The sequence below is a fragment of the Antennarius striatus genome, chromosome 14, assembly GCF_040054535.1.
Source record: "Antennarius striatus isolate MH-2024 chromosome 14, ASM4005453v1, whole genome shotgun sequence".
Classification (NCBI taxonomy): Eukaryota; Metazoa; Chordata; class Actinopteri; order Lophiiformes; family Antennariidae; genus Antennarius; species Antennarius striatus.
The window spans coordinates 17,548,907-17,560,360 of NC_090789.1; the positions used below are offsets into that span (position 1 = coordinate 17,548,907).

General features: G+C 41.4%; 1 protein-coding gene across 1 annotated transcript; it reads left to right on the forward strand.

The window, feature by feature from the left end:
• Positions 1-2,606: 2,606 nt before the first annotated feature.
• Positions 2,607-10,719, forward strand: eif3eb (eukaryotic translation initiation factor 3, subunit E, b). Its single transcript, XM_068332864.1, has 13 exons — positions 2,607-2,707; positions 3,110-3,227; positions 4,197-4,314; positions 4,456-4,498; positions 5,162-5,266; positions 5,364-5,489; positions 5,875-5,999; positions 6,369-6,495; positions 6,585-6,686; positions 8,194-8,303; positions 8,530-8,632; positions 8,815-8,949; positions 10,411-10,719. The coding sequence occupies exons 1-13, from the start codon at positions 2,618-2,620 to the stop codon at positions 10,447-10,449; spliced, it is 1,341 nt and encodes a 446-aa protein (XP_068188965.1). The 5' UTR covers positions 2,607-2,617; the 3' UTR covers positions 10,450-10,719.
• The last annotated feature ends 735 nt before the right edge of the window (positions 10,720-11,454 follow it).

The window sequence follows — 11,454 nt, forward strand, 5'->3', positions numbered from 1 at the left end:
TTGATCCTAGATCTATCCCAGAACATCCATTACAATACTGGCTTCATCTTCAGATCTGTGGAGCTTGTGACTAGTGGGTCAGGCCAGTAACATCCCATCCCCAGCATGTGGAGGATGCTTATGAAACTCAGTGTCTCATGTCTTATCAGTCCCTGCTGTGGAGACAGCTGCTACCCATCTGATTGGTTCCACCGCTGAACCCAAGGTCAGTAAAACAGCAGAGTCTCGTCTGGGTTGGCTGCATGTCCGCAAAATTCAAAGTTTCCCTCTCCATATGTTTGACTTAAAATATTTTTTAAGCAATTTGAGGCTTGCCCTGAAGATGAGTTACCTTTTTAAAAAATTACAAAGAAAAAAATTCTGTCATTCCTTTAAAAAAATGTTTTTCCTCATGTCTGTATGTTTTGGAGTGGGAAATTTGCTTGTCTTTGTATCAAGACAAATATCTGGTGAACCATGTTCCCAGCCAGCTGGAGCTCTTGTAATAGCTTCAGGGAATAACGATCTGGATCTGTACTAATGCGGAACGATGAACAGCTTGAGCTCTAAAACCAACTGTACATGCATGGGAATAAAGCATATTCAGGGGATGGTGATATTTTGAGGACCTTGTGTTTTAATTCTTGATGTTAAGAGTAATCAAAAGTGTAATTGCATCCAAGAATAAAATCTTCATTGACAAAAATGCAGGTCATCAATTTTTTTGATTGTTTTAATGTGAAACATATAAATCATTTCAACCCTTAATCTGTGTGCAAATTAGTATGACATTGTGTATGGGACAATTGCATCCTTTTTTAATCTATTATTTGCATTTTATAATTTGTAAAGGTTATTGACGAGGCTAATACGTTGTAGTAAACTGATGCTATTCTCTCCCTTTATTTTCAACAGCTTTTTCTATGTCTGTGATTATCTTATTATTTTTTTTTTTATCCTATGTAGTCTATTCCAGTATACATATAGACAAACAAACATGCAATTTGAAACTGGCCAGCCCACGCAGATTGTGACTTGAACCCGAAACGACAGCGCTACCCACTGCGCCACCGTGCAGCTTGACTTGAATTCTTCAAGTCTAAGAAACCGTTAGAAAAAAATTTCGTGTAATACTTGAAGTTTTCTGTGATGTGCTCTTCTTTGACTTTTCGAGCGCCTTCAACACCATCCAGCAGGTTAAACTGACCTCCATGGCTGTGGACCCCTACCTCGTGAGCTGGATCACGGACTACCTAACAGACAGACCCCAATACGTCCGTATGGGGGACAGTTTGTCTTCTATGATGACCAGCAGCACGGGGGCGCCACAGGGGACTGTGCTCTCCCCCCTGCTCTTCACCTTATACACGTCGGACTTCAAGCAGAACTCGGATACATGCCAAATACAGAAGTACTCGGATGACACTGCGATTGTGGCATGTATCCAGGAGGGTGATGAGGGGGCGTACAGGGCATTGGTGGCTGACTTCGTGGAGTGGTGCCAACAGAACCAGCTCCAGCTCAACACCTCCAAGATGAAGGAGATGGTGCTGGATTTCTGGCGGGCACCTCCCTCTCCACAGCCAGTGATCATGGAGGGCAGTGAGGTGGAGGTGGTAGAAAACTATAAGTACCTGGGACTGCAGCTAGACAGCAGACTGGACTGGTCACTCAACTCGGACTGGGTGTACAAGAAGGGGCAGAGCAGGATGTACTTCCTGAGGAGGCTGGCCTCCTTCAACATCTGTCCTGTGCTCCTCCTCATGTTCTATCAGTCCGTAGTCTCCAGTGTGCTGTCATACGCCATTGTGTGTTGGGGTGGGGGGGCCAGGAAAAGAGATATGGACCGTCTTAGCAGACTCATCCGCAGAGCGGGCTCAGTGGTTGAGCTGGGACTGGATTCTGTGGAGACGCTTCTGGAAAGCAGGACCATGTCCATACTCCAGCCACCCCAGCCACCCCCTACACACCACCTTCTCCCAGCAGAGAAGCACCTTCAGCGGCAGACTGCTGTCACACAGCGCCTCCACAGAGAGGCTGAGGTCCTCCTTCGTGCCCTGTGCCATCAGGGGGTCCAATGACTCTCCCAGGCGGAGCAGGGGGGAGGCGGCGAGGTCAGCTCGTGGTTGAATGGAGGGGATGAGATGGGATGTCAGCCTGTGCTGCAGTGTAGTGGAGCCAAGGGGTTGTGATGTTGTGACATTAGATAGTGACATACCTTACAATGAAAGAAGGATGTACCTTACCCACCATGTGGGCCACCTGTTATCTTCATTTTCACTTTTTATTCTATTTTATACTATGTGGAAAAAAATTCACATCACAGAAAAATACTTGAAAACATTCGTAAAACATGTACGATATTTTTAATAATAGTTTATCAATAAAACACCATATGTTTAAAATATTTTATCAAAAAACACTCAATGAAGTGTTAATTCATACTTCCGGTAAATTCCACTGGCGGATCAAAGCCAGGCTGACGGAGCGGCTTCGCTTTGTCTTCACTCTCCTGGTGCTTTGATTGTTCCACAGCTGGCGCTTTGATTGCTCTGATCGTGTGATTGAAGCTGATTTCATTCATGTCATTTTGTCAGGGCACACAGCTCAATAAAGTTTCAATTTGAAGCTAGCCAAGATGGCCGACTACGACTTGACGACGAAGATAGCACATTTTTTAGATCGGCATTTAGTTTTTCCCCTTTTGGAATTTTTGTCTGTGAAAGAGGTGCAACTTATTTCCAACTTGTAAACACTACAGAATTTTTCTAAGTGGAATTGGCATCTTAAAACCCATTTCGTAGCTAACGTTGCCTCTTTCTTCCTGTCCTAGCCATGTGATTGCTAACTGTTAGCAAACGTTTGCTAAATTACAAATGAACTCACACGTTTCTCAGCCGGACCGTGAACAGGTTTTACTGTAAACTGTGCTCAAACTGCGGTGAAGTTATTGGTTTATTACCACGTTCTTATGGTTGATTCCCAACACATCGGATTAGGGCTGGCTACATCTGGCCGACGACCAACACCCCATGGCAACGTGATGCTAGTCCTGGTGTTCATCCGTGTTTTCTTGTTGACATTCTCACATTGTCTGAAACATTTGTGTTTTTATTTTTATTTTTAACAGATCTACAATGAGAAGGAACTTCTGCAGGGAAAGCTGGACCTCCTCAGCGATACGAACATGGTGGATTTCGCCATGGATGTGTATAAAAACTTGTATGCGGACAAAGAAATCCCACACTGTAAGACATGACTGAGTCGAGTCATAATACTGTACTTAGCATTTATGATGTGGAATTATACTTGTACCTCACAGACGAGTGTGATATAAAATACTTTTATATTTCATACAATGACGCAGACGTCAAGATTCAAAAAGCTGCTGGCGTGTCTGTAAACAAGCAGTAAATGTGATTTTCCCATCATTGACCCTTTAAATTATTTAGGTATGCTCTAACAGATCAAAACAGAATTTTGCAAAAATGTTTGGTGCTGTGTATTTTCATTTTCAACCACTTGAACAAATGTTAAGCAGCTGGGGTAAGATTAACTTTAATGGATCGTCTTTGTTTAGTCTCAAAGCAAATTCACATCTGCTCCTTATGATGAGTTGTATTCGGGGACTTGTGAGTATAACAGCTATGACAACATTCGGATCTAAACAAGACGACTGAAATTCCCAGAAGGAAGCATTTTTCCAGTCAATCCTTGTGAATTTTTAATTTGTGGTGTGAAAGTAAATGCAAAACAAAGTACTGCACTATAAAATCAATCTCGACAATGTGAACACTTTTCAGGATGTGATCTTAAAACAGATCTGTGCAATTTATTTAAATAATATGACAATTATTTGTAACAGCTATGCAGATTGGCATTTATTATCTTGATAGATCAACAGCTCATAAAACTAGAGTCACTCTTTCCTGTCAAGTTCTTTGTCAGGTCCAATCCATCCAGCTTGATTTCACAGTAATAAACCCTGAGTTACTGTTAAAAATGCTACACTTCTCTGAACTATTCATAGAATGTCAACAGTCACCCTTCATTTTGACTTCTGTTTATCTAAAATCAATGTGAACAGGAACTGTACCTGAATTAAGATTTAACATCGTATATCATCTTTGGTCTTGAAGTTAGCTACAGGTGTAAAATCACTCTTAACCAGCAGTGATGCAATCACAATGTTAACATGAGAAAATGTCCTTTATCAGCACTGAGGGAGAAGAGGAGTACTGTGGTAGCCCAGCTGAAGCAGCTCCAGTCAGAGACGGAGCCAATTGTCAAGATGTTTGAAGACACAGAGACCACTCGACAGATGCAGTCCACAAGGTCCAAACCACTTGTCAAATTCTCTCAAATACTGCCGTCTAATGTCAGTGATGGTGCTCACTGTTTTCTAATTCATGGTAAAATGTGTGCAGACTGCAAAAGACTGATTTCTCATCTATTGATCTGTTTGTTTCCAAACAGAGACGGGAGGATGCTCTTCGATTATCTCTCAGAGAAGCACAATGTAAGTGATGAAATGTTAAAATGCGTATTCAGTCTGTTCCCTTTTCTTGAATTACAAGTGCTGTATTTTAATATTTTAAGGTGGCTTTCTCAATGTGTTGTGTTTCCATAACAACCAGCTGCCACTGTGAGCCAGCGGGAGTTCATTCCAATTCTCAGAAATAAAAAAAATAAAACAATTGAACAAAGGACTCGTTATTCACTCAGTGATCAGTGGAAACGCTTCAAACGCTTCTGCTGATGTCTTGTTGTTTTCTTTAACCCGGGTGAATCTATTTCTATTTGTTAGGCGGTACATAAACATTGTTCCCATCATAAACATTACTGAAAGAAAAGACTCCTTCAGTGTGAGAAGAGGCTTTGGTTTTCCTCACAAGATTCTGGCTCCTTTCCTAATCGGCTACATTCTGTAGGCTTTGCTGCCTCAGGGTTTCTTTTAAAAAATTTAACTGAAGACAGCAGTTTGAAAAATGCTGGATTAGTGTAACTTCACTCCTAGACTGTAGATGGTTTTAAATTACATTCATTATAACCACAGTATCTTTTATAACAACCCTCGAGGCTAAATTGAAAGTAGGATGTTTCCTTATTACTTGCTAATCAGATTTCAACCTGGTTCAACATCCTTTCATTAATTTTTTTTCATCTTTTTTGTATTTGTCAGTTCCGACAAGAATACCTGGACACTCTGTACCGGTACGCCAAATTCCAGTACGAGTGCGGTAACTACTCCGGTGCTGCAGAGTACCTCTACTTCTTCCGTGTCCTGGTGAGACTGACCGCATAATAGTAGTAGAGAATAGTTTACTCCAGGATGGTGCTTATACACACAGAATACACAGAAATGACTTCATTTCTCTGCTCAGGTTCCCTCAACAGACAGAAATGCACTGAGCTCTTTGTGGGGGAAACTGGCCTCAGAGATCCTGATGCAGAACTGGGAAGCTGCTATGGAGGATCTCACTCGGCTAAGGGAGACTATTGATAACAACGTACGTCATCAATTCTTTATCCATCTATTTTATTATAGACAAGATGATTCTAATTGTCTTATCTACAGCCGTTTCTCTGCTTCATCTCATGTGTAAGCTAGATTTGGTAGTTTTGTAATTGATTACATTATAATACTAGAATAAAATGAGCTGCAGCGAGGAGTCACACAGGGGTTTATAACAGGAAAAATTGCAAATTCAAATTATTAAAATGAAAATGTACGTAGGTGAATGTCTGAACCTTTTGCCACAACATTTACCACAAACCTGTTTGTTGGCCATAACTTTTTCCTCTTCTACATCATATTTATCCCTATTTTTTTTAAATATCTGGTCTGATACAACGTATGCTGATATTTTCCATTTGTGTCCTCTTTCCCATCAGTCTGTGAGCTCTCCTCTCCAGTCCCTCCAGCAGAGGACGTGGCTCATCCACTGGTCCCTGTTTGTGTTCTTCAACCACCCTAAAGGCAGGGATAACATCATCGAGCTCTTCCTCTATCAGCCTCAGTGAGTCTTTGTTTTCTACATCGCTAAAGACGGTTAGGTGATCAGATAGAGAGCACACAGGCCTGAAGTCATCTGAAAGTTCAGTCGGTATGTGAGGAACTAACTTGGAGACATTGACCTTTATTCAAGCCTTATTACTTGGCATCAAGATACATTCTGCTTGACAAGACTTACTTTGTAGAACTAACAGCATTTTTAAAAATGTATTTGTTCAAGTAAAAGTCATGTTTTCATTTCCTCAGGGGTCTCTATAAATATTACTATTAATAACAACAATGAAAGATGTGTTTTTTCTGGGCTTGACATCAAATGATGAGAATCTAATACTGCTTCAATTGTAGTAATAACGCTAGTTCCACCGGCTGCCAGGTATCTCAATGCCATCCAGACAATGTGTCCACACATCCTGCGATACCTGACCACTGCTGTCATCACCAACAAAGACGTGCGGAAGCGCAGACAGGTGCTCAAGGACTTGGTGAAGGTCATTCAACAGGTGAGGTGGATAGTTGTTAGCAGAGTCGTTTTCCTGACGGCTCGTGGATGTAGTCGACACGTGAATGACGGTTGTTCTCACTCCCACAGGAGTCGTACACATACAAGGACCCGATCACAGAGTTTGTGGAGTGTCTATATGTCAACTTTGACTTTGACGGCGCCCAGAAGAAGCTGCGGGAGTGTGAATCGGTAAGATTGCTCCCCAAAGTTTCTTCCCTGCTTGACTGTGTGTTACGGTACGCCGACCTAAATTACCCAATGAAGTGAGTGGGTCTCCTCAGACAGGGGGTGATATAAGGTTTCTCTTAGCTATGCTCCTCTGATCTTCTGAGGCCCTGGCATTTCATTTTGCAGCTATTCAACCTCTGTAAATCCATGTCTGGCCTGATTCGCTGGTTCTGGCTTAGACTCAGTTTGATTTTCCAAAGCGGGCCAGCTGTCAGATTTCGGACACTGGTCGCCTTCTGTTTGGAAACCTCTTGGCTGCAGTTCTGTATCGATGTCTCAGGACCTCAATTCATATTTTAGTGGTACTCATCTGTTGACTCTTACCCGTCCTGTGGATTGCATGATTGACAACCATGATTATCCTGTTAGTGTGAGGATAATGGAGGTTTGTCATAGTCTTTTCAGGCCCCCCAACATTATCACATGTTGCTGCTTTGCCATTTGCAGTTTGATTTAAACTAAGGTCTTCTATTACTAATATTTTGATAGGTGGAAGATAGTAAGTAGTGGGCACAGGCTGTCTGCATCAACAGATGTGAAAGTAATGACTTAACTCAGTACAGTATCTCAAATGGACTCTGGCACCTTTGTGTTTACATTATAGTGTCGCGTAACTGGATCTCTGGATTTCTCCTGAGATATCGTCTCTGTTCTCAGTCCAAGTCTCTAATATATTCAGAGGGGAGATTTGAGGTGGCCAAACGTTTCTGCGTGTGTGATCCCTGCTTTACAACCACAGACAGAATCCACACAAGGATGTATAGACCATGTGTGTGTCGCCTTCTGCTTCCTGTTGGGTTCCATGTTTTTTGTAAGATGAGCCTGGGGGTATAGGTGAAGACGTACCTTATTGATGTATCATATTACATATTAAATTAAAGAACTTTAAATGAACATTTTCAATGAAATCCTAACATGGTCGTTGACAGCTTGTGAGGTTTTTTGTTCTTAACAACTCAAATTTATTTTAAGATCACGATTGAAGATTAAATCAACTTTATTAATAACTGGAGGGAAATTACTTGTCCACTTTTGTGTGTGTGTGTGCGTGCGTGCGTGCTGTTGTGAGAAAGGTTTTCGCAGAGCTTTTTGGGGTAAATTTCTGTACACATTTCTCATTTAGTGGAAGTGGGGGTTTTTTTTACGATGTGAATATTTTTATAATTTTATTTTGAATGTTTTTTCAGTTATGAAATTAACAATAATTGCAATAAACAGGTACTTGCGTTAGTTTTGTACAAGATGCACTACGCTCCAGAATTGGGGATGATATTCCGTTCTTTTACTTTATATCAACTTACTGGTGTAGGCTTTACGATTTTCATGGTGATGCTGTGTTTGACACGGTGTGGATAAGTAATGAGCACATTGTTCACGGCACATGGGAGTTTTTTCTCTGAATGTTCCTGACATGTTTTTGTATTCTGCATTCCATAATACTCATCTTGTTGTCTTGTTTGCCTCTCAGGTTCTTGTGAATGACTTCTTCTTGGTAGCTTGCCTTGAGGATTTCATTGAGAATGCCCGCCTCTTCATCTTCGAGACCTTTTGTCGTATACATCAGTGCATCAGCATCAGGTGACTGAGTTGACCTTGTTTGTCAGTAACTGTGTGACGCCACGGCAACATGATAAAAACACAGATTATCGATGCTGTGCAGTCGTTTCACGGTGCTTCCAAACTGTAGAAGTTATTCATAGTTTTTGATAATTCAACAGTGAACATATTCCTTATAGGACCGAATTCTTCCACATGATGTACATTGAAATGAAATGCCCTCTCCTCTTTCGTTCTTTCCACGCAGCATGCTAGCAGACAAGCTCAACATGACGCCTGAGGAGGCGGAGAGGTGGATCGTCAACCTCATCCGTAACGCCAGGCTTGATGCCAAGATCGACTCCAAGCTGGTGAGTTTCTGCCATCGCTGATCCACCCTCTGTCAGAAAAGCTCCGGTGTGTAACGCTGCATGTCTCACCAGACCGAGAGCTGCGTCTGAAACATGCCAGGATGTAACCGGTGGTGCGTTTACCTTTAGTTGTACTTTAAAATTAGTCTTCCTAAAATGAACTGTGTGAATTTGTTCACCAGGGTCACGTGGTGATGGGGAACAACGCCGTGTCTCCCTACCAGCAAGTGATCGAGAAGACAAAGAGCTTGGCCTTCCGTAGTCAGATGTTGGCAATGAACATTGAGAAGAAGGTGGCCCACAGTAACAGGAATGAGGTAGGCTGAACGAAATGTTTGGAAGGGTCGTGACCCTTTTACAGTTCATTGTGGGGAGGGAGGGTTATGAAAGAATTGCACAGCTACATCTACACATCATTTGGAAGCTCCATCAGAGTTAAAATAGATGTGAACTTTTTAAGTTGACATCCGGTATGTTTAGCTTAAACAGGCTTGCAAACACTAAGCAGAGTTCACTGTGTGGGAATGGAAACAAATGGGAACGTGGTGAAAAAGCAAAGTGAGAAGGAGACCGACAGTAGAGAAATCAAAGTGTCAACTCCCTGAAGTTGCTGATTGTGGAATAATTCAATGAGTTATGGGATCTTTCTACTGAATCGTGGTCATTTTAACATGTTGCTATTGAGATAAATGTGAAACTATGGAAGAAAGACTTCCAGCATGGTTCCAGCACTCACCTCCTCTACATCTGAATGACTTGTTTCACAGAAAATCTGAAATGAGTTGCTCCATCTTATTGGTAAAGGAAAGCCCCTGCTGTTTCACCAGAGTCTCTGGTGATCTTTCATTGTGGTACACGTGCATCTTCTCTTTCCATTTCTGTAGTGAAGTGTGTTCTTCGACAAATCTGTGGATACGGTCAGATTCATGAGAGATTTCCTTGATTTGCAAATTTTGCTCAGCAACTTCTAAATTCGTTTGAAGAAGCAAAATCAGAGCGTGTCTCCTGATAAATGAAGGAAAACTCTCCCACCCCTCCCACCTCCTTATTGAATCTATGAACAGTTGATGATATAGATTTGTAGATTAGGATATTCTGTCCAGAGAGAGAACGCCTCTAATGACTCCTCTCAGTCTGGCTCTGACAAATCCACTGCCACCAAGAACTTCTTTCAGGGCCTCTGCTCAAAGTAGACTGTTATATATGGTGGACTTTGAAAGAAGAGCTGCAGGACCATCTGGATGGAAAGTATAAAAGCCTCCTTTATGTTTTAACGACACTTTCTGGAAAAATCGTGCAGCCAAAGAGTGAATCCACTGTGACCCACCCACAGGAAAAGCTGTTGTTCTGTTTCTATGATCTGGTGTCCTGCTTTGGAGGCTTCCTCAGCCGACAGAAGAAACGGCCCCTCGTGCTCACACAGGCTTTGTGTCGACTCATTTTAACAACCAGTAGCAGCAGCTGGGTATCAGGACACGTCCAGCCGCCTTCACACGACTCAATAAATTACAGACATCTCATGGAAACGTCGTGGCGGGCATTAAAAACCCCATTTCACGAAATATTTGATCAACGATTACCTCTTGATAAAATAACGTGTACACAGTTTTTTTTTACCTGCTAATGCAGAAAAATAACTTCAACTCTGTTAACATCATGTCCCAGACTCTGATAGATTGTGATCCACATTTTCAGTGCTTCGTTCTTTCGGATTTTTCCATACAAAAAAATGTTGTTGTTTTTAAAACCTCTTGCAATGTTTTGTTTGTTCTTCTCAGACACCGAACTGGGCAGCTCAAGACTCTGGCTTCTACTGAAATGGAAATCAGGGTAAAGAAGATGAAGATGGTTGTCTGGATATTTAACTTTTCATTGTATTGATCAATTTTGATTTTTAAAATATTTCCACTGTGTCATGTGACTGTCACTTTACTGTAATAAATATCCTCCAAGAGGAGGCAGCAGGTCATTCTCACCTTAAGTATTTTTTCATACCATGCTAACATTATTCTCATTATTTATTAATTATTTAAATTATTTAAAATATGTATGTCAAGATGAAGTGTTGTAATACATTAAACCTTTTTTACCCATTAATAGATTGTTTTCTTCTTCCTGTGTAATTGTTGGACCGGACCACTAGATGGAGCAAATGGTCCATTTTTCTTTACATCATCTGCAATTACATTTCACAACTTTTACCCAATTCCATGTCTAAATGTAATATATCGAGACAGGTATGTAATTAAATATTAAACTAACATTAAATGGAGCCTTCCTTTAATCAGCCTTGGAGATTAGAAGACAAGCAAAGCCATAGAAATTCAGCAGGCAAAAATTTTAGTCATAGTTGGATCATTTCTAGACTTGGCTATTTAACCACGTCAGAGTTTTTGTGCTTGTGCGACAAATGTTTAGCATAATTGAATGGTGCAACAAAGGTTTCTGCATATCCTCAGCAAATATTTAACTGCTGAAACACATTTTGCTTCTAGTCGAGGTTTTTTTTTTAGAAACAATTCAAACCTGTTTTTTCGTAATAGTTTATATCAATTAAAGTACAGCGTTCCCTTCATTCACAGTGTGTGTGATATGACAGTGTGACACGTCCCACCTGTGGCAGAGGGGGGAGGGTTGGAGGACCTTAAAGGATCACACAAACACACAATGGTGCTTCTGTAACACGACTAAAGAGTGGAAGCCGAACAGGTAGCTTCCTAAACGCTCCCTCGTCGCCACAGCCTGAGGATTCCTTCAGATGTCAGCAGGGGAGTGGCTGACATTTATGCCAGCTACTGTAACCCCTAGCCACTCCTCCAGAC